The sequence below is a fragment of the Benincasa hispida genome, chromosome 4 (genome assembly GCF_027475165.1).
Source record: "Benincasa hispida cultivar pf3 chromosome 4, pf3_genome.v1.1, whole genome shotgun sequence".
Classification (NCBI taxonomy): Eukaryota; Viridiplantae; Streptophyta; class Magnoliopsida; order Cucurbitales; family Cucurbitaceae; genus Benincasa; species Benincasa hispida.
In genome coordinates, this window is record NC_143481.1 from 35,164,875 (window position 1) to 35,190,683 (window position 25,809).

General features: G+C 35.0%; 2 protein-coding genes and 1 pseudogene across 3 annotated transcripts; 1 reads left to right on the forward strand and 2 right to left on the reverse strand.

Annotated features, from left to right (window-relative positions):
* The first annotated feature begins 8,122 nt into the window (after nt 1–8,122).
* Nucleotides 8,123–9,603, forward strand: LOC120075535 (Tetratricopeptide repeat (TPR)-like superfamily protein). Its single transcript, XM_039029022.2, has one exon. The coding sequence runs from the start codon at nt 8,562–8,564 to the stop codon at nt 9,195–9,197; it is 636 nt and encodes a 211-aa protein (XP_038884950.1). The 5' UTR covers nt 8,123–8,561; the 3' UTR covers nt 9,198–9,603.
* Nucleotides 9,604–10,278: 675 nt separating this feature from the next.
* LOC120075534 (double-stranded RNA-binding protein 1-like) lies at nt 10,279–14,221 on the reverse strand. The gene is made up of 3 exons (XM_039029021.2): nt 13,853–14,221; nt 13,072–13,334; nt 10,279–11,350 (listed from the first exon to the last, which is right to left on the reverse strand). Exons 1-3 carry the CDS (start codon nt 13,875–13,877, stop codon nt 10,586–10,588), a joined length of 1,053 nt encoding a protein of 350 aa, XP_038884949.1. The 5' UTR covers nt 13,878–14,221; the 3' UTR covers nt 10,279–10,585.
* Nucleotides 14,222–17,544: 3,323 nt separating this feature from the next.
* LOC120075533 (VIN3-like protein 2) lies at nt 17,545–20,764 on the reverse strand (annotated as a pseudogene). The gene is made up of 4 exons (XR_016529222.1): nt 20,581–20,764; nt 19,449–20,118; nt 18,866–19,185; nt 17,545–18,627 (listed from the first exon to the last, which is right to left on the reverse strand). The product of XR_016529222.1 is annotated as a VIN3-like protein 2 (transcript).
* Nucleotides 20,765–25,809: the final 5,045 nt, after the last annotated feature.

Consider the following 25,809-nt stretch of genomic DNA (forward strand, 5'->3'; position numbering starts at 1 on the left):
ATTAACTGGTGACAAATTTTCAACATGGAAACACATGATCACGACGATCCTGATCATCGAGGATCTCATGTTCGCTCTCACGGAGGTTTGTCCTCCTATTCCATCTCCAAATGCCGCTCGAATTGTTCGGGAGGCATACAAGCGATGGAAAAGGTCGAATGAGAAGGCTCGAGCCTATATCTTGGCAAGTCTTTCTGACATCTTGGCCAAGAAACATGAGCCTATGGTATTAGTCCATGAGATCATGGAGTTCCTGCGGGGGATGTTTGGACAACCATCTGAACAACTTATGCATGAGGCTCTTAAATATATATTCAACTCCAAAATGCAAGAAGGCACCTCTGTTCGTGAACATGTGCTAAACATGATGGTCCATTTCAATGTGGCGAAGTTGAATGGGTCTACCATCGATGAGAGCAACCAGGTTAGAAAATTCTGCATTCTTTGCCGGAGAGCTTCCTGCACTTTGTTAGCAATGTGATTCTTAACAAAGTGAAATATAACCATACAACTCTCCTCAACGAGTTGTAGACATACCAATCTTTATTGAAAAGTAAGGAGAGGCAGAAGGGTGAGGTAAATGTTGCTTCATCCTCAAGGACGTTCCATAGAGGTTCGACCTCAGGAATGAAGTCTGCACTTTTTACTTCTAACTCTGCAAAGGAAAAGAAGAAGGGTGGTAAGGGAAAAGGGAAGACACCTGCTAACCCACCGCTTGTCGCCCTGAGAAGGCGTCCACCAGTTGCTAAGGGAAAGTGTTTCCATTGTAACCAAGATGAAAATTGGAAGAGGAACTGTCCTCGGTATATGAAGGAGAAGAAAGTAGCCAAGGGTAAGGTCAAGGTGGATAAAGGTAAATGTAATTTACTTGTGTTTGAAACTTGTTTAGTGGAGAATGATGATTCAGCCTGGATAATTGATCCAGGCGTCACTAACCATGTTTGTTCTTCTTTTCAGAGGATTAGATCTTGGCGACAGCTGGAGGCTGGTGAGATGACAATGCGAGTAGGCACCGGGTACGTCGTCTCAGCTATGGCAGTGGGAGGACTCCAATTGACTTTATAGAATAGGTTTCTAATTTTACATGATGTATATATTGTTCCTGAACTAAAAAGGATCCTTATTTCTGTAAAGTGTTTACTGCAATGTAAATACACTGTTTCATTCAATTTGAGTAAAGCGTTTATTCATAAAGATGGTATCTTTATTTACACAGCAAATCTGGAATCGAATTTATATGTGCACAGGCCATTAGCCATTAATTCCCTCCATAATACTAAAATGTTCAAAACTGTCGTAACTCAATCAAAACGTCTACGAATTTCTTCAAAAGAAAATGCCCAACTTTGGCATCTACGTTTAGGGCACATAAATCTCAATAAGATTGAGAGATTGGTGAAGAATGGACTTCTAAACTTCTAAGTGAGTTAGAAGAAAATTCTTTACCCATGTGCGAATCTTGCCTTGAGGGTAAGATGACTAAACGACATTTTACTGGAAAAGGTTTTAGAGCCAAGGAGCCTCTTGAGTTAGTACATTCTGACCTTTGTGGTCCTATGAATGTGCGAGCCCGAGATGACTAGGAGTATTTTATCAGTTTTACTGATGATTACTCCAGGTACAGATATGTTTATCTTTTGCAACGGAAGTCTGAATCCTTTGAAAAGTTCAAAGAGTTCAAGGCTGAAGTTGAAAACGCATTAGATAGAAGGATTAAAACACTTCGATCATATCAAGGTGGAGAGTTTTTGGACTCCGCATTCCAGGACTATTTGATAGAACATGGAATCGTTTCCCAACTCTCAGGGTCGGGTACACCTCAGCATAATGGTATAGCGAAGAGGAGAAATAGGACCTTGTTAGACATGGTTTGTTTGATGATAAGTTACACTTCCTTACCAGACTCATTTTGGGGTTTCGCAGTGGAGACTGTGGTGTACATACTCAACTGTGTTCTCTCCAAGAGTGTTGCAACAACACTACTGGAGTTGTGGAACGAGCGTAAAGCTACTTTACGTCATTTCTGCATTTGGGGTTGCCCCGCATGTGTGCTTGAGGTAATCCCAAGAAGTTGGAACCACGGTCGAGGTTATGCCTCTTTGTAGGCTACCCCAAAGGTACACAAGAGGGTTATTTTTATGATCCAATAGAAAATAAGGTGTTTGTTTCAACAAACGCTACTTGCCTGGAGAAGGATCATATAAAGGAGCACAGTCCACTGAGCAAAGTCGTGTTGCATGAGCTTTCCAATGAAACTACTGAAACTTCAACAAGAATTGTTGAAGATCCTGCTACATCAACAAGAGTTGTTGATGGGAGTTCATCCAGAAGGTTAGTTCCACCTCAAGAGTTGAGGGAACCTCGACGTAGTGGGAGGGTTGCGAACCCACTCGTTCGTTATCTGGGTTTCATGGAAATCCTTGCTATGGTAGAAGATGGCGACGTTGAGGATCCGTTGTCTTATAAGAAGGCAATGGAGGATGTTGATCGAGATGAATGGGTTAAGGCCATGGATCTCGAGATGGAGTCGATGTACTTCAACTCAGTATGAGATCTTGTAGATCAGCCTGGTGGGGTTCGCCCTATAGGTTGTAAATGGATCTACAAGCGCAAAGGGGTGCTAATGGGAAGGTATAGACCTTCAAAGCTCGACTTGTGGCAAAGGGTTATACCTAAGTAGAGGGAGTCGACTATGAGAAGACTTTCTCACATGTTTCCATGTTAAAGTTGATCTGCATCCTCCTGTCCATTGCAGCTTATTATAATTATGAGATTTGGCAAATGGATGTCAAGACGGTCTTTCTGAATGGAAATCTTGAGGAGACCATTTATATGGTACAACCTGAGGGATTCATAGCCCAAGGTCAAGAGCAAAAGGTTTGCAAACTGAATCGGTCCATTTATGGACTGAAACAGGCGTCTCGATCTTGGAACATACGGTTTGATGCTGCAATCAAGTCGTATGACTTTTACCAAAATGTTGATGAACCTTGTGTCTACAAGAAGATCATCAATGCTTCAGTAGTCTTCTTAGTGTTGTATGTAGACGATATTCTACTCATTAGGAATGATGTAGATCTACTGACTGCAGTTAAGAACTGGCTAACGACCATATTCCAAATGAAAGATTTAGGAGAGGCTCAGTTTGTTCTAGGTATACAGATCTTTCGGGATCTCAAGAACAAAGTGCTAGCACTGTCTTAGGCATCGTACATTGACAAGATGTTGCTCAAGTACTCGATGCAGGACTACGAGAGAGGCCTACTGTCGTTCAGGCATGGAGTCACTTTGTCTAAGGAAATGTGTCCTAAGACACCTCAAGAGGTTGAGGAGATGAGATGGGTCCCATATGCGTCTGCCATTGGCAGTTTGATGTACGCGATGCTTTGTACTCGTTCAGATATCTGCTATGTTGTGGGCATAGTCAGTAGGTATCAGTCTAACCCAGGCCAGGGTCACTGGATCGCAGTGAAGAACATCCTCAAGTATCTTCGGAGAACGAGGGACTACATGCTCGTGTATGGTTTGAGGGATTTGATCCTTACAGGATACACGAATTCTGACTTTCAGACTGATAAGGACTCTCGTAAGTCCACATCAGGGTCAGTCTTTACTCTTAACGAAGGAGCTGTAGTGTGGCGAAGCACTAAGCAGGGGTGCATCGCCGACTCCACTATGAAGGCGAAGTACGTAGCAGCTTGCGAAGCTGCTAAGGAGGCTGTCTGGCTCAAGAAGTTCTTGACAGACCTGGAAGTTGTTCCAGATATGTCTAGGCCCATTACCCTATATTGTAATTATCGTGGGGCAGTGGTGAACTCCAAGGAGCCAAGGAGCCAAGGAGTCACCGGCGCGGAAAACACATAGAGCGGAAGTATCATCTGATCCACGAGATAGTGCGTCGAGGGGACGTGATCGTCACGCAGATTGCTTCGGAGCACAATGTTGCTGACCCGTTTATGAAGGCTCTCACGGCTACAGTATTTGAGGGTCACCTACAGAGCATGGGTCTACAGGATCGCCCACGGCTGAACTAAGGCAAGTGGGAGATTTTATTGTACTGGGATTTTATGCCCTAGTTTATTGTTTTGTACTAAGTTTTTTGTACACCCCACTTCGCTTTAGGACAAGTGGGAGATTGTTGGGGTTGATGCCTTAAAGTCTCGTGTCCTGTAGTTTGTAAACAGTATATACGAACACATGTGATTGTTAATATATGATATTTACTTCATGTCTTGTTATTTTGCTCGGTTATTTGTTTTATTTGCTTTACCAGAAACCAATAAACATAAAATCCCTGGTTATCTGTATGTGACTCAAGCATGTATGTGGTGACATACAAGTGGATCATGTCTTGAGTGATAACCAAAATTGTCTGTAGTAAATGGATAAAGGAGGGAAACCTTATCCTGGTAACGCTACGGACACGACCCATTTTGTGGAATGGTCACAAGTGTTGTGACTTATCACAGATGGTCTGATCTTGATCCTTCGTGTTGGAGACATGAGAGCGGGGGCGTCCTATACAAAGAGTTTGTATAAGACCTGACCACGAAGTGTTAATGTCTCGTTATATAACACCATTCATGACAGAGACTTCACTTCACTAGGATGACCATAGGTAACATGACCTCAATCCTGAGTGAGTTGGGAACTTCTGCCATTGAGGGCGGTCCTTTGATTTGTATGGGTGCAAGTGGCCAAGTCGCCGATTCAAACCTAACATTTTAGGGATTTGTCTGATTTGGGAGCTAGGAACTCAGCTACACAAGATAGATGGCCCTTAAGGGCTGATTCTGGGGTTGAACAATGTGGCGTCACACACCTTTTCTTGGCCCAAAAGGTGTTCACACATAGTTGGACTATGTTGTATTGTTCATTAGAGGAATCAGTGGTACTTAAGGAGTGAGATGTAACTACAGGGGCAAAACGATAAATTGGCCCAACTGTACTTACGAGCATCTGTGAAAGGTCATTGTACTCATGATTGGTTATATCTGATGGACACGGAAATATATCTGTGGTAAGAAGAGTTCAGCTGTTGGTCTTTAATGGAATCACTGATAGTTAATGGATGGTGAATCTCGTGGCTAAAGAGTTTAGTCAGCTATTCACGTACTGTTGGAACTTCGAGCCACAGGTTCATTAGGTCACCTGGGTAGCTTGGATAAAGTTGAGAACCAATTTTTGGGTTAATTTGAAATGTTCAAATTGACAAGAGGAAGTTCAATTATATATGATATAATTGGACTGGTTAATTATATATGATATAATTGGCTAAATGTATGAGATATATTATTTTGGAGGAAATTAGATATAAATATGATTTATATCAAGTAGAGGAGAAAATACTATAGTAGATATATGATATCAAACTATAGGATATAAATATAATATGATTATATTTATTAATTAAATTAATTGATTAATTATTTAATAATTAACGGAACGGATTTATTCACGTTCGGACGTGGGAAGTGGGGCTGCGAAGGTTATGGTAACCAGCGGATTAAAACAATGAAAATCGTTTTCATTTCAAATTCAATCGGGCATTCGTATTCGCCCGCGCCCAAAAAGAATCCATGGAAGCGATTGCGAGAGCCTATACGATAGAAGCTCGTTCGTCTAAACGATCATCTACCTCACGTGTTCTCTAAACGATCATATATATCTTTCCTAAACGATCGTTCAGTTTTTCCTACACGATCGTGTAGCTCTACTATACGATAAGCATTTCTGCTATACGATAGCAGAGTTTCATCTCCCACTTGCTTATCGTCTACACGACGCCTTCTCCTCCGTCCTCTACCAAACTCACCAGAAGCCACTCTTTGGGTTTTTGATGCCGAGGATACCCGGGTTTCTCTTGTGGTGGTATCGTCCCTACTGCATTGTTCGTGTACGTTCGGATCGTGCTGTTGCAGTCGACATACTTGTCGGGTGCTGGTAGATTGGTGGGAGGTTTTCCGCTACTGAGAGTTCAGACATACGAAGACAGTCTTCATTTGGTATGAACCTTTTTCCTTGTGAATTATTATATTCTGAGTAGGCCGATAATGAGTTTAATATGCATAACTGTATATGTTGAATATATGTCGTTTGTGTTTCATTCAATGTGAAATCGGAGCAATCTAAACCCGTTCATGGAACTCTCGGTATGAGATCCTTCACAGCCTTGCGGCCATCTTACACGTTGACTACCTATGCTGCCCATCAGCCTACCCTATTAATCTCAAAAGCTGTATTTCCAAAAGTTGAACCTATTTTTGAGTAGGTTGTGGTGGGTAAGTCAAATTATTCAATTTGAGGATAGATTTAAGACCAAAATTGATTTATTTGAGAAATTAGGCTAATTTAGAAATTCGAGGAAATAAGACCAAGAACCGTTCAGGAAAGACTGTAGGAAAAGCCGCAACAAAAAACTGTGAGTGGTTCCTACTTTCATATGATTTTTGAATTGTATGTATATATGTTATTATATATGTGTGTGTAAGGTTTGGAAAGTTGGCATGATCGAAAAATGTGTCTTCCTAGCTTTTGTTTATTGATTCTATCGTTGATTGGTTTATGTTGTTTTACAAGAATGATTGTTTTAACTTGTCCTTGTTTGATAAGATGAATTGACGGGAAATTGAGATTGTACCTTAGAAAAATTGTTAACGTGTCTCAAGCACGACCAATGGGATTTGTCGACATGTACACATTCGGCAGGCTATGTGGGCACTAGAATTGTTCCTCAACTTGCATATTGGGAATAAACAGGAAAACTTGAGAAACACATGATCATGCCATAAGAAGCCAATTACGGGAGGATTACATTTTTATATGTTATGAATGTTTGATTGAGAAATTTGTTTCAAAAATGAATTGTCAAAGCAAAACTTATTTTCTTATAAAAAGTATACCACTCTTTGAGCTTCGAGCTCATGTTTTCCAATGTTTCCCTCCAGGTAGCGGTAAAAGAACGTTATGGAAATGTCACTCAAGATTTAGAACTGACACTCTCACGGAGCGAAACCTCATATTTGGTTACCATTGAAATTCGTTAGGGTTAACTAGGATTGAAAATGTATTTAGTATAAACACTTATAACTGTTATTAAAAGTTAATTGAACTGTACATATTTGTTTTCTGAAGAATTGGTTTAAGGGTTGACAATAGATATTATAAGAATAGTGTCTATTGTCTTCACATTTTCTTTCGAGTTTAGGAAATAAACTCGAGAGGGGTGTGACATTAAAAATGTGTTAAGACAAAAAAAATGAAACTTGAGAACCTATTCAAGAGTTTACTTATTATACTTATTACAATTTTAAGAGTTTAATTCTATTTATCAATAACTTTATTACCTTACTGCCTGCTTATGGAAGATGTTGGAAACTAAAAATAGTCTTTTAAGACTATTTTGTTTTTGAAACTGGACTTAAAATTCACGTGTTTTTAATAAATGTAAAAAATATAACTAAAAATTGTGAGTGAACTAGCATATTTTCAAAAATTGAACATAAAAAATAAATATTTATCAAACGGGTCTTAATTATCTAATCCACAAATTTTAGAGCTTGATGATATATTGACAATTTTAAAAATTTTATAGATTAAACATATAAATTAATTTTGTTGAGTTCGATGTCAGTATTCTTAAACACGAGGTTTAGAATATCGACATCACAGAAAATATCAAAATCATAATTTTATAGAAATATCGATGAAAAGATCAACTAATGTCAACATCCAATAATATTTTTTAAAAAATTAAATAAACAAATTATTTAAATTAATAATTAAACCCTTTATACTTCATAAACGACTTAAAATGCTTATTTTTTAAATTATATTTATATTAGTGATACTTTATTGTTTTTCTTATGTTTCATGACTTTTTTACTACATAATAGAAATGTTGATGCACCACTTATATCGACATCGAATCACAGAAATATCTCGCTTAAACATAGTTTTGAGTTGGTGTTTGTAAATAATTTTCAGTTCAACATTTCCTCATTCGAAACATCATTTAAGTGCATATTTCGGAGTAATTTGAAAATTGTTAAAATCATTTTATCATATTTATAATTATTTAGAAATACACCTTTAATTATTTAAAATTAATTTAATATTTAGTTCTACATACGTAATTAAAATTGATTTTGAATCATTAAAATTATGTTTCAAAATGATTTTAAAAAGATTAAAAATGATTTTATTTATTTCGAGATCACATTTCACTTAAATTATAAAAAAAGTGTAGCTAAACTTGCTATAATATATATTTAGGTTGAGTCTTTCCGGCCTATTCAACATTGTATTTACATCATCATTTAAATCAAGCAACTACCACATTTGCCAAATTAAAATTATAACATTTATTGAATTCTGCTCGTAGCTTTAGAGTCGACGGCAAAATTAAACGCCGCCCTCTGCAGACCCGATTCCGATCTACCCCAATCCCTGACTCCGTTCTAATCCGATTTTGATTGTATTCGGAGTTCTTCTACTTCTCGGAATTGATCAAAAGCAGGGTGACAGAAATTGGTTGCAGGCTCGTTCAGAGATCGATAAACATGGTGACCGACATACTTCTTCAAATTGTTCTCATCCTCGTAATGGTCGTCATGTTCCTTGCTATGCACAACATTCCACAGAGATATTTTGCCAAGCTCCGATTGCGCTTTCGATCCAACGTCGAATCAAAACGTCACTTCGTTAGAGGCGCTCAGCTTCTCGCTCGAGCGAGATCTGCTCCGTCGCGCTCCTCAGCCACGTCGTTAGCGGAAGAAGTCGTAGCGGAAGCCGATAAGGCTATCGCTCTTGATCCTAAGGATGCCGCTGCTCACATCCTCAAAGCTCTGGCTCTCGACATTCAAGGATTCAAGACCTCTGCTCTGGAATCGCTCGATACGGCTCTGTCGCCGCTCGTCGCAAAGTCACTCAGCGATGAGGAGCGAGGCGACGCGTTGTTCAAGCGAGCTGAGTTGAAGATGTCCACGAACCGGCGAGCCCTAGTTGACTCGGCTTTGGCTGACTTGACCGAGTCCGTGACACTGAGTCAGAATGCAAATTCCTACTACTGGTTAGGGAAATGCTACGAGATCAAGAAACTGAGAGGAGAGGCCAAAAAAGCATATGAAGAAGCTTTGAATATAGAACCACGATTATCCAACGCTCGGGAGGCATTGGAACGTCTATCATCATCGTAATCAAGCCGACGACCACTGTGAACTGATGGGAGGTCAACGCTAGAAGAAAAGAACATCCCTCGATTTTGTCAGGTCCAAATATCTCCTCCATTCTCGTGGTTCTTGCTACCGGACTCCTTTATTTATCTTATGATTGAGACGCTGAATTGGCATCTGAGATGAAATCCTAATTGCAATGCCATCTCCAGAATAGGTCTCTCTTGTCTGAGACTAATGTTTGTTCGTTGTTTGGGTTGTGAACAAGCGTTTGAATAGGGTCTAATATTTGTTTCGTTTCTCTGAAATCTTCGTTTTCTTGTCTTCGATGCAATCTGTTAATTTTGCCATAGATTTAGTTGTAGCTTTTGTAAAATTAGGGATTGGAACAAACCCAGAGAGGAAATTTACATGGCAAATATTCGAAGTAGCTTTGCTTTGCTTATCTGATCTTCAAGAAAAGAAATTTAAAAGTTTTCATACTGAAGACACAAATTTGTCACAATGCAACAGCCACCTCGAACGCAATTTCACATTCGGAAAAGAGTCATAAATGTTTTTAGACGCAGGGTCATTTGCCCTTAAAATCAAGTAAATTTGGATCATTCATATGGAAAAAAAAACTCACTCTCATCGGCAAAGCATAATTACAGAACCACTTAATATGACCTTTTTGAATCCCTTTTTGTTGATACATTTGGGGTTTCAGCTCCTTTTTTTAAGACAGAGAATAACCCAAAGACTCGTTACGGTCGCAAGAATGCTTGCTCAAACACATAACTATGTCTATGGGCTGATTGAGTTATTTGGAAAATATTTCTAAGATGGTTTTTTCTTTTTTCAAACATATGGTCATATGAAAGTTTAATCCTTAATTTTCAGCTTTTTCTCAACGTCATCGCAACCACGAATTAAAATTAGAAGATACCACTAAAACAATTTATTTTCAAAAATCAAAAGGGGAGAATTTTCATCCAAATGCACAAACAAATATTTTAAAGTCAACAAATCGAAAATATCTTGATGAATAAGACACCGAAAACCCTTTCCAAAGGTAGAATCATCACAACTGTTGAACTCAAAAAAGGAAGAAGAAAAAAAAGGGTTTGGAGGCAGATATGATTTAGATAATATTAACACTGGTCAGGAAGTTAAGGTATAGCTTATAAGGATAGATATTATGAAACTACAGCCATGACAATATCAAAGCAAGATTTCTACTAAAAATTAATCTCACCCCCTCTGATCATTGCAACTACACTTAAATTGGCTGGTCTCAGATCTTCAGTCCAATAAATTCAACTTCTCAGGCTTTTTTTAGTAAAGCTATTCAAGAATATTCAATTTTACTACTTACCCCGACGTTAAGCATATGCATAACCCTCTCACAACAGGTCGAAAGGAACTGTCGGTCACTGAAGCTCCCCTGTTACTCCAGGGGCAGCCACATTTGCCACTTCACTACAAGTTGGTTGAACATTGGCGAGAGGAAAGCTCGTAACATCAGAGGTTGGACAGTTTATTTGATTGGAACTGAAAGTATCCGAACAACCATTTTCATTACCATTTAGGAAGGCAGGCATGTTGGTTTGGACGTTAGAGCCCAATACGTCATTGTTACTTGAGCTTAGGTCAGTCATTCTATGCTCGGAATTCAGCACAGTATCTTTGGCTAAATCAACAGGTTCCCCAGAACCTGGTACCTGGATGACTTCGGTTTTAAAAGGTTCCAAGGTTGATGTATCAATGTAGTTCAAATTGAGTACTCTATTTCTGAGGCCTCTCTTCCTTAACACTCCTCCTCCTCTCTTAAATCGGCCTCTCTTTGATCTGGGAGCTCCATTTGTTGTCTTTGGTTTGACTGAGCAATCTGCTGCTTCTTTTCGCTTGCAAGATGGGATCACAGTGAGCTGAACTTGATTGACAGGTTTTGCCGCTGACAATGAAGTCGGGCAAGACTGGATTGCTAACAAAGCAGTTCTTGCAGCTTTAATTTCTGCTTCTTTCTTTGTTTTTGCTGCAGCACCAATGTAGCGGATCCCTCCAATTTCTACTGTACATGAGAAAAGGGGTCCTCTGCCAGGGCCATCATCTTTTTGGCATTGATATAGTGGGATTGCAAAGTTCATCTTCTGTGCATATTCCTGAAGCAGATTTTTGCACAGTCCTGTTTCATGCTGGAAAAGGGCAGAGTTGTCAAAATAATAATAATAATAAATAAATAAATAAAATAAAATAAAAGCAGAAAATCCGCTGTTACAAGAAAGCATAATTTCTTCTTTTCACTTCGCCCCGCTAAAAGCAGACAAATAGACTGTTGAAATCTGTTTAGTAAAGGCCCAATATATTTAGGACCATTTTCTTATTTAGGGCGAGTCTGGGAAGTAGAATAACATATAGAATATTGAAGCTTTATTATTTGTTTGATATGAACTAATTGGGATATTGTCATCGATACCAAAGGGAGTACTTCTGTCAAATGAGACTCCAAAGAAGATTTCTACTGTCCCTTCTTTCTAATGGGTTTTAAATATAAAAATCACTTATTGATTGATCCATAACCTGACCTAGATCAATATTATGAACTCAATACTGTAAATGATAGTATCGTTCTCGTCTCCATTCTTTGTAATATTGTTGGAACAAAAATATCAATATGAAAATAATTGGCACATGGAGTTGTGATCTGATATATAGTCTATCATTTTTATAGAGATAGAAAATATCTTATCTTATATAGATAGAAATTGATCTTATCTTCTGTTTTGAAATCAAAGAAAGATATTTTTAATTTTTTTGTCAATGTTAAGTCCCCTGTACACTCATTTTCTGTTAAAAGGCACTATTCATAATCGATTAGACCTCTTAAATAACATTTTTCTCAATGAAATTAAGAATTCAAAAAAAAAAAAACTATTCCTTTCTTCTTTTTGAAAAACAGACATATATCGAAGAACTTTTCCTTTAAAGTATTTAGCCCCTCCAACTCCAACAGTATTTATTTACATAAAAATGCAATAAGAATTAAGTACAGATGAACTAGACAGAGCACTCCAAGAAGATTCATGAAATTTTGCTGGGCCTACTCTCTCCCACCCCAATACATTTGTCCTAAAAAACACCTTGGTTTGTTTCTGTTCGATGTTCTACAAACGTAATTATAATTTTATATTTAAGTATTCTAGGCAAGTGACGGTCAAATCAAGGCGTAAGATATGGCTACTTGGAGCTCCCTCCAACTATGACGTTGCTCAAGCATGTTGGAAGCAGCTGTTAGTGAGAGTTGAGAAGGTCTTTTTCAAGCATATGTTCAAGTTCCTAGGTGGTTTCAGAGAAGGAAGATGGGTAATTGTAAGCCAAAAGAGGGCTATCAAAAGACTTATCATGTTGCACCCTAAATAAGAATTCAATTGGGGCGAATAATCAGGCATAGATCTAAACGAGAAGGTTGATATGGATATGAAGTCTAGGTGAGAGGAGCAGAGAGGGCTTGTGCAGAGAAGTTCGATCAAGGACCTCAAGACTTGAATCCATGACTTAGAAGAAATCTAAGTTTAATACTTGAACATGATTTGTTCTATAGAAATCCAAGCTTAAAACAAATTTGTATCACACGATAATTGCTGTTATTTTGAACTGGTTACATCCAAATTGTCCCTCAGTTTATGACACTTAATATAGAACAGTCAACCAACAAATAGTCATGAGGACAAACAATAGACTCTGACATTTGGTCATTGAGAGGTCCACAGATATCTATAAGTGGGATTTGCATGGGATCATTCAGTAAGGTCTAAGAAACACATTTTTTTTTTATTATTATTATTAATATAAAAAAATAAAAAATAAAAATAAAAATAAAAAAACACTATATGGGATGAAGGATATGAAATCTTACCACAGGTAGAGAGACGTGTGGGTTCAGATCACTAGATTTTGACAGCTCCATTAGAGCTACTTCAGCAGCTGACTGCTCTGCTGCCTTGCGATTAGAAAATCCAGGTAGAGAATCATATCTAACATCATTAACAATCACCGTAGAATGAAAGGTTGGCTCATGGGAAGGACCTTCTTTGATAGTCTCATATACAGGTGTAGGAAGTCCCACCTTTTGTGCATATTCCTGCAGTCGACTTTTAAAAACATAGCAATTTGAAACACCTGATATCCATCAAAGAATGAGAAATATAAGCACCAATAACAAACTTATCCAAAGCTCAAAATAATAATGACAATGATAACAATAACCCATAATTCACGTGAAAATCTAAATTCATATAATATAATAACTAGGTTACAGATGAAAAGAAACAAGCTAATAAATAGAATAAAAAAACATTGGCACAATGGCAACAAAAACTTCAAACAAAGGGATCAACTAAAATAACTTAGAACACATTCTTTAAAAATAAAACACCGGTACAGTAGTTGTATTAAGATCTTCACTTCTCATTCCACGATTCCACACAACTAGTTATCTCAGAGAATACTCTCCTATCGGGGATCAATTTCCCCAATGTAAAATTAGCAAAATTCTCGAAAAGTAATCTAAAAGACTGCCAAGTTCCTTGAGAAATCCAACTGAAACAACATCAATACTGCAATTCAGACACCATTAGTTAATAATAGAAACGACTCTGAAAAGTAGCTGATCGAAGGTAAAAGGGAAAATGGAATACCTTGAAAGTTGTCCTTGGCTGGCATAGCTTTGAGGAAAAAAAGTGAGAATACTCTCTCAGCAGGAGATTTGAGTATTGGTAAAGGCGAGGGGGAAACGGGAGTGACAGGGAGAAGGAAACCAGTGCCGCTGGGCTAATCACTTCGTAGACGCGAAAAAAAGAAAAAAAGAAAAGAAAAAAAAGAGCTGCAGTGCAAGTTCGGAGCCTAGGTGATGGTGCCCTAGGGTTATAAACCATTCCCAACCAAAAATAAAATAAAAACATATATTTCCATTTTGTCCATTTTAAAAAATTCTGAACCTTATTATGCTCTTTCGGGGAAAATAAATATGATAAAAGGGGAAACCGAAGACATTGCACTTCTTCTTTAAAGTTGAATTAAGGTCATCATTGCCTTATAATAGTACTTGACAACCCAAAAAAAAAATAATAATTAAATTATAAAAAATGCCCATGGAGTTTCAAAATTTTTTAAATTATCTTTAAACTTAAAAAAAAAAATCAAAATACCATTATTATTAGTTTTGGATGAAAACGGTTAAAGTTTTGTTTAAAAAATACTCTCGAACTTTCAAAACATTTCAAAAATATCCTTAACTTAATAAGAGTCCAAAAATATCTTTACCGTTAATATTTGAACAAAAATTGTTAATTTTTAAAAATTTAAAAAATTTAAAAAATGTTAAAACTAATCAATTTGTTTGAAGTTTTCTTAAGTTTGAAAAGAACCAACTTTAAAATGAGTTATATAGATATCCTTGTTTTTTCATATAGGAACTCTCATATTTGTCTTGATTTTCCAATTCTTAGCCCATACCAATTTTCTCAACAACCAAAAATTTAAGTTAAAACATAAAATACCACAAAATTACACACGATTTCACAAAATTCCAAAATTAAAATCTCTTCCTAAAACATGCCAAAACGATGAATAGTAGAATAAAAAAATATTTGACTATTTTATCGTACATATATATACTCTCATATTTCTCTTAATTTTTCAATTATTAGCTTACACCAATTTTTTCAACAACTAAAACATACCACAATGCTACAATCCTAAGGCCCATCACGAAGCGCCTTGGAGAGCAAATTGGAACGAGCGTCTCTTCATGTGCACGTATCAAATGGAGAGCGTTGTAGCGCCGCAGGGCAGCATTGCAACGCTTGCCTAGTAAACTGTCTCTGTGAATGGCACGGGGCACAAGTGTAGCATTTGTGCAATGTCGTGTCTCCCCTTGCTCGATTTCACCGTTTTACCCCGTTGCTTATTAATTGCTCCATTTAAGTTCGAATTACATCAGAAATGTCCCAATGACTTCTTTTGCTCGATAATCTATCTAAGAACTAAAATAAATATTAAATTCCTAAGAACCAATAGATTTAGGCTAATACATTTTTTATTTGACTATTTATCATTTTGGTACATTTCAAGAGGAGATTTTGATTTTAGAATTTTGTGAAATTTTGTGGTATTTTATATTTTAACTTAAAATTTTGGTTTTTATTTTGGTTGTTGAGAAAATTGGTGTAAGCTAAGAATTGGAAAATTAAAATAAATATGAGAGTACATATGTTAAAAAGATGAAGATATCTATATAATTTATTTTAAAATTAATTATTTTCGAACTTAAGAAAAATCAGTAGGAGCATTTTTAATTTCTTTTTAATTGTTAAAGTCATTTTTGTCATGAGGAATTAACAGTTTTTGTTCAAATACTAACGGTGAAGGTATTTTTGAAAAGTTTCGAAAGTTCAAGATTATTTTTAAAAAACAAATTTAATGATTTCCATAAAAAACTAACGGCAAGGATATTTTTTTAACTCGTTTTGAAAGTTTAAAAATATTTTTGAAAGTTTTGAAATTTTAAGGACATTTTTTATAATTTAAAAAAGAGGGGGGGGGGGGGGGGGGGGGGGGCAAAATAGAGATTTAAAATAATTTAAGGCATATGTAAGGAATAATAATACTTTAATGTCAAAGTAGGCATAGATTGATAGACTTTTATTTCTTTTCTTATGTTCAAATCGAAATTTTTTTACTCTCCATCTACTTATTTTTCCAATACAAAAAAAGAGATAGATGATTTTTTTTTAATAATATTATTTTAATATTTATTGACAAAAATAGTGTTGGTTGAAAAGTATTGACAAATAAACCGTTACAAATCATCTGTCCAATCCACGATTTAAGGCGATGATTTTTTTTTAATAATATTATTTTAATATTTATTGACAAAAATAGTGTTGGTTGAAAAGTATTGACAAATAAACCGTTACAAATCATCTGTCCAATCCACGATTTAAGGCTTAATAGTGGATGAGGTCCACGATTTCCTAACCACACGTCATCCAAATGTTGAAAAATAATTTTACAAGTTTGTCTCGTGAAGTTATAAGTCTGTCCGATGAAATTACTTCACGGGACAATCTATTCATCTTCATGAGACGTATTTATTTTTTCATAATGTTGTAAGTTTGTCTCGTAAAGTAACTTCACAATACGTCTCGAAGACCAAGTCATGAGAGGGGTTTGCCACATTAGCCATCTAGTCAATTATTTTGTTCAAATCTAATGGTTTTTTTTTTTAAAAAAAAAAATATATAGAGTCCACGAGTTTGGTTTTCATTAACCAAGTCATACGTTGACTTGGTTTAATATTAATCGTGTAGGAACATGATTTTGTTACTCTATTTTTGTCAATATTTTTCTCTTCCACTCTATTTTTGTAATTTCTTTTCTATGTATCATATCTTTATTATCACTTTAAAAAATACATTATTTTTTTAACTTAACCCCGACTTAAGTATATTAATAGATATTTAATGGTTAAGTTGGGCTTATATTAACTATAAAATGACATTTTTTTTAGTATTGAAACACAAACCAAAAGGAACAATAAGCAACTCGAAAAGTCATCCATTCAATAATGAGAGAAAGTTCTTAAATGATGATATAATAGTATGATAGTTGTAACTTTTTTGAGTTGTCCCTAAATATTTGTATATCTATTTTTCGAATTAATGTTTAGAAATTTAGTATTAAATAAAAAAGATATTTTTAAACACATAGAAATTATTTCTAAACTACACCAAATCATTAGGGATTGTTTGGTGGATAGTAATGTAATGTGTTACTGTTTATAATGTAATCTAAAATTCATGTTTGGATTAAGTAATTTTGAGCTCGTAACAAATTCATTATGTTCCCACTGCTTTCAACTCAATCTTATTTTCCGATCTCATTTTGTAACGTGGAAGCATAATTAATACCAGAAAAAATACTTCGAGTGGTTAAAAATACTTTTTATCATATTTCAAAACTACTTACTTGGGAAAGTTCTTTAGCCATTTACATGACATGTCATCAGTAATAAATGTTTATCAATCAATGGAGCGTAATCATGAAAAGAAACCGAGCAAACCTCCTGGATAAAAAGAAATATCTAAGAGTATTTGTAAAAAATAAAAGAACTCATTTAGCATTAATTTATACTATAGACCTTAAGATTAGAGTTAAATTTCTCCACTAGATTTATCAAAAAGAGAAGGAAAAAAAAACCTCTGATATTTATTTGTGCAGAAAGATGCTACTTGGCAATCCAAGTCATCAACTAACCAGTCAGTCTAACCACGTGAACTCTGAGGAAGTAAAAAAAAAAAAAAAACTATACAATTTCCTGCTTGACACATCAGAAAAAAACTGTTTCATCAATAAGTTGAACCGTATAATTTGCATCTGAATGTGACATTCCAAAAGCCCAAAACCAAGTACAGCATTGAAAGTAAAATCTCATGAGCTTCACGTGTATTGCTCGGGGGAAACTGACTAACCAAAGCAGCCAGCCAGCCAGTAAGTCACAAAAAAGGCCTACAATACTTTGCTTGCTTCACACTAGCCCAAGATATTGTTATGTTCAAATCTTTTAAGAGATAGCCTACACTACCCAGAAAAGCTTAACGCCATATCCAATTGCTGTATTCATGCTTAGAAGCCGGTTTCTGGTTACAGAAAATCTCATCCATGAAGGTATGGCTCAGCTGTCCTGCCAAGCTAGGCGGGTCGTCGATCAACGCATCGATAAAGGCACTAACAACTCTTCTGTCTTTCCCTGATGCTTTCAAGCTGAACCAAGTCAGGAACTTCACTCGAAAGTCCATGTCGATGTACCCTTCATTCTCTAGCCACTTCACCATTCTAACGGAATAATCATAGTCGGATTCTTCGGTTCTCCTTTTGCAATTCAAACCGAGTAGGATGCGCGTCTCGCTTATTTTACAAGGTGTGGAAGGACAAACGGATGTCGGTTTCATTGAAGTGATTGAGTTCTTTGGAGAGGGGTTTTTGTAAAGTCTCTCACATTTGCTCTTGTAGAGTCCATCCAATGGATGAAGATTTGTCCCGTTGTCGTTTGAATCCACCCGAGAATGAAGTAGATCAATGTTCCTAATTTCTCCATTTCTATGCTTCACCAAAGCTGGACATGGCGTTGATAATTTGGGCGTTACCCATTTGGCTTCCCAAACACCAAAAACTTGTGTGCTACTAAATAAAGACACCTTGCAGTAGTACTCAGTTGAAGGAAAGAGGCTATTGATCTTGAACTTCTTTTCTGGCTTCAATGCAATGAAAGATGGCTGGTCCGGATAATGCTCCGTGTTGGCTTTACGATGCCAAAGCCTGCAGCCTAAGAAGTCTTTTAACAGATGATCATCGTATTGGAGAACAACCATCACAGAGGTAGGGGAAGAATCTTCAAATAGGATCTCACAGTCTGCCAAGGAAAATTGCAATGAAAGGTGAAAAAGTGTTTCATCTTTTTCCATTTAAGATTACTACATGACATTACTCCATAAATCAAGGAATAAGCATGCATCTCCAGGTAATCATGGCAAAATCACACTGATAATAGGCATCACATCTAATTCAAATTTGACCTCAAATCGAATTTAAAAGAAAAAAGGATATCAATTCATGAAATCAGTCCTTTCTGAGAAAGAAAAGATGCTTACTCAATGTCTCTCTCTTTTGCATACAATCTCTGTAGGGGGCACAACACATAGAATCATAGGCCTCCACAGCAGAAGCACACAGTTTCTGGACCTCAGCACCACAGGATAGCCGATTGACAATACCCCTAGCCATCCTTAAGCAAACCTCATCTAGGGGCCCCACTTCATTTGTCAGCATATTCACAGCCAATTCTACAGTTTTATGCACTTCTTTGTATAGATTTGTCCCTACAAGAATCTTGTGACACAAGGATAATCTTAGACATAGTACATCCACTCTTCTGGCCTCCTTTGCATTTAGCAATTGTCTTCTCCAACTTCTGTATTCAGCAACTTTCTAATCAGTTGATAAACTAACCCAAATATAGATATAATTAGCTCACAAAGTGGCTAGTGAACCTATAAGTATAATTTCGTTTCTTGATACATTAGATCCAGTTTATATAATGCCTGCATGTTGAAATTATATTATTATATTGATTTGCTGGTCTTTTATGTCACTTGGGAGGATGCACCCAAGTCAAACAACAACTCAGTTAAAAAATGCCAACTTAGGAGAAAAAGAGAGCAAACTATAACATACCCCATCAATCCATTGATCTTTCCACATGAGACACAGTAAAAACTTCCATCTAATTTTTCACGGAGACTATTCTTCACAATTCCAGACCTTTCATGCTTCAGGGCACACTCCAAATGACATGACATTCCACAAAAATCGTTCTCATTGGAAGGGTCAGAGCCACAGGTCAGCCAAAGACTTGGATCCTTGTTATCATCATAACAATGGCAGATGCAACATGAACATCTTTTGCAAAAAGCAAACTCTGGATTTAGAGGTGCTTTGCAAGCTACATTCTGACAAAGTTTGACTTCAGCAAATTCCTCATCAGCCTCCAAGGAAGCATTATTATTTGAATTCAAAAGCACGACAGAAGATCGGTCTGTGTTTCGGGGCCTCTTATGGCTCATTTGAGTTTTGTCTAGTAAAAAGGCAAGAGTAGTACTACTACTCCTCTCAGATTTCTGAGAAACCAACTTCAGAAGATGCTCTATCATTTGAGATTTCGAATACCCTGTGTACTTCCTTTCTTTCCCCATTTCAGCACAGATGATCTCAAGTAGCTCCCTGCGGGTAAAAGACCTAAGGATTTCAGTAGCGGCTTTGGACTTTTGGGCAATCTCATGAATTATTTCCTTTTTCTTTTCCATACTCATCTTGCTGCTGCATTTTCCAGAGTCCATACCATAACCTGAAACACAAGCATGGCTCATGCGTTCACTGAATACAGACATTCAACCAAACACCCAGCAAAAGCAGAAGTAAAGAACAAAATCAAGCAAACAAAAATTAAATTACATCCACCAAAATAGATCGTGCAATGCAATGGCCTACGAAAAAGAACAGCCAAAAAGGAGAAACCCCACATCAAAAACAATGTCGATAAACAGCCACATTGAACATGGAGATACTGTTTGGGAAAAGGGTAAAAAAAAAAATCAAAACCAAAAGCAAAGAGACAGAGAAAGAAAAGCCAAAACAAAATAAATGCTACAGCCAGATGACATGAATGACATTGTCTAATAAGGTGTAAAGACATTGATATAAACAGAGCGGCTAAATGCAAGGACGAACAGAACATCCATCAACACCCTTGTTTGAAGAATTTTTTTTAAAAAAACCCAAAAAGCAAAACCGTAAACTGAGAACTTACCCGCGAACGCTGGATCTAAGCCGGAAATCCTCTCCTCTGGTTCGCTCATTGTACGCAATAATACGAAGAAGAAACAGAAAAATTAGGAAAAGAAAGATGAAAATTGCGTAGAGTATGAACTGTTAATGGGTCTTCAATGGCGAAAAACAAAGAACAAATATGAGATAAAGTTCGTCAAGCACAGTGAACGGAGACGGAGAATTTCAGAGAGAGAGAGAGTGGAAAACTGAAAGCGAGAGAGAGAGAGAGTGAAAAAGGAAAGGAGAGAGAATCGGAGTGGAAAAATAATAAAATAATAAGAAAAAGAATAATAAATAATAAATAAATAAAAGATTATGGGCTAACAAATATGAATTGCCATTAATGTACAAATGCGAGAGTTGGTATGCAACTGTGAATACCATAGAAATGGCCAGAAGAAATTTTAAATTTTATTATTATTTATTATTCAACACGCGCCGTGTAGTACGATTTGACGTGATCGAGGATTTCGGCTTCGGTTTCTTTTTTTCTTTTCTTTCTTTCTTTTTTTTTTAAATAATAATAATAATATGCTATTTGATTTTGGGGTGGTGGGGGGCGGGGGGGCAATCTGATCACGGCTTGGAGAGGCTTTTCGGTGGGAGACGAAACTTTTATCTCTAGGGAGTGAATGCTATGGTGCGGCATTTCTCAGGGTTGGTTTGGTGTGGGTCATCGAATCATTGCCGTGCATTTATGATCCGATTGTCGAGATGCGTGCTTTGAGAGTGGGACCCACTTATAGGTAACCTATAAGCATCATCTACGATTCCAACTTTCCATGCAAATATTAGGGTTGATAATATGGGCATTTAGGTCGTTTCTTAGGTGGATGCAGTTACCCAACAGCCATTTCATGGCTCCTATATGCCTATCACCCTTTTCTTTAATAATATAAAAATAAAAATAAAATGTATTATACTAATTTTGAACTCATTAACATAACATGTAGCTTTTAAAAGTAGGTTTTTTCAATGGTATATATATTACTAAATTATTTATTAAGATATTAAATTTGTATCCAGACATTCGTCGATCACATTCAAAATTTTTTTGATGAAACATTGTTTTGGACTTCTCTTTTTGTCCATGAATATGCAATACCATTAAAAGTCTCCTGTGTTTAACTTGAATATCACTCTCTATGAATCGATGTTGTTGTGTCTAGCGAAATAAAGAAAAATAAGAGAAAAGTCCATATATGATCAAATTTTCATCTATTTGTTCATGAATTTGATAATAGACAGAAAATAAATTGGCATTTTTATTTTATAAAAAATCTTGATAAAACATAATAATAATAATAATAATAATAATGTCACTACCATAAGTACATTAATACAAATAGTAAACAGTTTAACTTATTTTAAAAGTTTTACAACATTTTTAGCTTATATCCATCCACGTTTCATTAAATTAAGACCACTACATTGTTGTTCACGTGAGTATTTAGAGTGTGCTCGAGTAAGGACTATCCTAACATAATTATAACCTCCACTTTTTATAGTAAATACTATTTTGTATTCTCCAATTAACTATAATTAACACTATATCAAAATATCCATTTGCTATAATATTTACTATTTGCTGCAATTTTAATAATTTATCTTACAAAAAATGATAATTTGTGTTTTTTAATATGTGTATGTTTATATGATCTAAAATTTACTAGTGGAACATGTGATTTAGCAAATATCACTAGACTAATATTTTTATGTTCAATATGGGTATATGTAATATAAAAAGTGTAGTCATAGCCTTGTTGGTTAAGATACCAACCATAACAACAACACACACACAAAAAAAAAAAAAAAAAAAACAATCAATAAGTAAAATATTCAAAATTTTGTCCCTACACATAGTTTGAATTAAATAATTTGGCGTGGCATACCAACTGATTTCCTTCAAAATAACAATAATAAATAAAAAAAATAAAAAGACGAGAGAAAAAAAATGAAAGAAATCGCAAAGCTTGGACATGATCAAACTCATTCTGCCATTTATACTAGAGATATGAAATCAAAACCATACCAAATCTGTTTTAATAATTTTTTTTTTGTGTGTGTTTGGTAAAAATTTTAATATTTTTTTTGTTTGGTAAAACATATTTGAATTAAATCTGTTAAAATTATTTTTAAAAACACACTCATTCACACTTATTCTAAATACAATATTCTATTAGATTTTAGATTATTCTAAAATCAGTTTTTAATTAATTTTTATTTTTATTTCTTAAAAATAAGATTTATTTTATATATCTATCTATTTCTCGCTTAATCAAGTCTATTTTTTAATTTTCATAAGTTGAATGCATCCTTTATTAAAAAATTATACCATATTGATTTTTTCAACAAAACTATTTTTCTTAATATTTAAAAATTTATATAAAATAAACAAAATATATAGTTCTAAATAATTATTTAAAACTATAAATGATAAAAAAAAAGTTAATAATACCATTTTAGTTATTATATCTAAAACAATTATATTTTATATTTATTTACCAAACACTAAAACCTACTTTTTCAGGTTTAAATTGAAATTTACCGACGCACTAATTTACTTAATTACACAAAACTAAGTATGAGTAGAGCATAATTGAATGGTTAAATATTTTTATCGTTCTCAAAATCATTCTGAAATATATTTTTAAACATTCAAACCAATTTTTATGATATAAAAATTATATTAAAAAATATAAAATTAGATATTTAATTAATTTCAAGTTATTAAAAATATTGAGTGATTTTGAAAATGATAAACATAATTTAACCATTTTAAAATTACTTCCAAATATATACATAGTCAAATAACTTTCTTTTCTTAGCGTAAAAAGTCAGTGCATAATTGTTTCACCAGTTGTTCTGGGTTTTTTATACTTTTTTCCCCAACTTTTTTATGTATACCAGCTGGAGTGATAATTGAATCAAATTTTTAAATAATACAAAATACTTTGATATTTTCTACATTATTTGTTGTATTTTTGCTTTTTTAAGTCCCAATCTCACTCAAATTTGAAGTGGGATTGAGCATGAATATAACCAATTTTCTTAATTTGAGAACCACCATGATTTGACTATGAATTTTCATTATTTTTAATCTTTAGGATAAATTTTGAAATATGACTAAATTTAATTTAAATGTTTGATTGTATCCGGATTAAGTTTAGATTTGAAATAGAATCAATTTGATTTGAGATAAAATTCTAATTATGCTGCAATTGAAATTTATCTAACTTATCTTTGGTTTAAATTGACTTCTAGATTATAATTTGAATCAAAGTTGGTAAGTTCTTTTAAATAATTTTTTTTAAATTTTAATATTGAACTATTATTGGTAGAGTAATTGAAAACAATGAAGAGAGGGAGAGAGAATAACAAGAAAAGTTTAAAGTTTCTCAGTACAAGAAAATCACTTTTAGTAACGAGTAAAATGTGTCACGAAAAGCCAAAAAATGTTGATAAAAGTATTAACGACACATAGAGGCGTGTCGTTATAGATGCCATAGTAGTCGTGTATTAATAGGTTTTAGTGACATATTTATCTCACGAGTCGTTAAAGCTTAACATTCACTGTTGTTCGCGCATTACTTACATTTATTTTTAGCAACTAGTATGAACTATGAACCATTGGCATTCTCTTGTTACCTCCATGGCCAATCACACATTTAGGAGCCAATAAGCTACAATTAGCGTTGAATTCTCGCATACAAGTAGAGATTGACTCAATTAAGAAGATTTAAACAACAACTAATTTCTATAATTGATTTCATTTGATTGAGTTTTGTTAAATTTCATTGGTATTGTTTTATTTGCAAACATGCCTAATTTTTTGTAATTTCTTTTTTACTCATATATGTTTTATGTCACATTCCACCTCAGATTACCCTTTTGATTCGGAGAGGGATGTTAAGATGACAGGAACCACTTTCTTGATAGTACCTATCTCCCAACTTATATGCACAACTTGAAACCACTAATATTATCATCGAGGAAAACACATGATCTCCAAAAGCGCACGCAACTTCTTTTATTAAAATCATTAGATATGTTTCAAATCTACATATCATGACTCTAGTCTCATGTACTTATTTTACATAACATCAAACTTGTCAATTCATGCTGACTTGACAACTATGAACGTACACTATGAAATATGACCCTTTGACAATATGGCAGACTTCGTCTTCAGGATGCATTTGGAAACTTTTTCGCTACCAGAGGAAGGGAAAACATTTGAGAAGTATGAGTTGGGAAGCCCAAATGAGTGACAATTTGAACTATTAAACATAATTTAGAACTAACTTTATCGAACTGTGAAAGATAAAAATTTAACGATTATTCATTCAACATCACAAATGTATAAAGTCATCACCGCATACTCTGGTTTACCACAACGAGATATATCAACATGCGACCATACTCAACTCACGCACATTTCGGAATATACGGCCCTACTCAGCTCACACACGTTCCAAAACATGTGACCAAGCTTAGCTCACACACATTAAATATTCTTAGTAGTGGTAAATAGCAGAGTTTCAACGTATAAGACGGTTTTGTTTAGGGGTGGAAAAATTTCCCGCAGGGTCGGGTCCCCGACCTAATAAGGGTGGAGAATCTCTAGTTTGATCGAGGGATCAAACTAGGGATTTTATCGGGCCCCCGATCGGGAATGGGGACTCGAACGTAGCCCGATTATTATTATTATTATTATTATTATTATTATTATTATATATAATAGTTACCTATAATATTATTCATACTATAGGTGTGTGTGTTGAGCTATTGTATATATATAGTTTTCTTTTAAATTTTAATTAATAATATCATAAATTTATATTTATATTTAATTTACAACATGAAATGCTATGATCTTTTCTTCTAAATTATATATTTAGATGAATAAAACAATAATAATATTAACTTTTATCCTAAAATTTTTACCATTTCAATCTAAATACCAAATTATAACAATCTTAAATAAAAATAATTAAAAATAAAAAATGAAAACGAGGTTTTTTTTTCTCGTGGGAACTCAGTCCCTAAACTGGGAATTCTCGACCCTGACCACAAACTAGACTCTCCAAAACGGAGAATGGGGAGGGGATGAGGTTGAAATTCTCCTGCGGGGATGGGGATGGGGAATGCATCCCCGCCCTCGCCCCGCCCCATTGCTATCTCTAATCTTGTTACTTCTCGACATCTT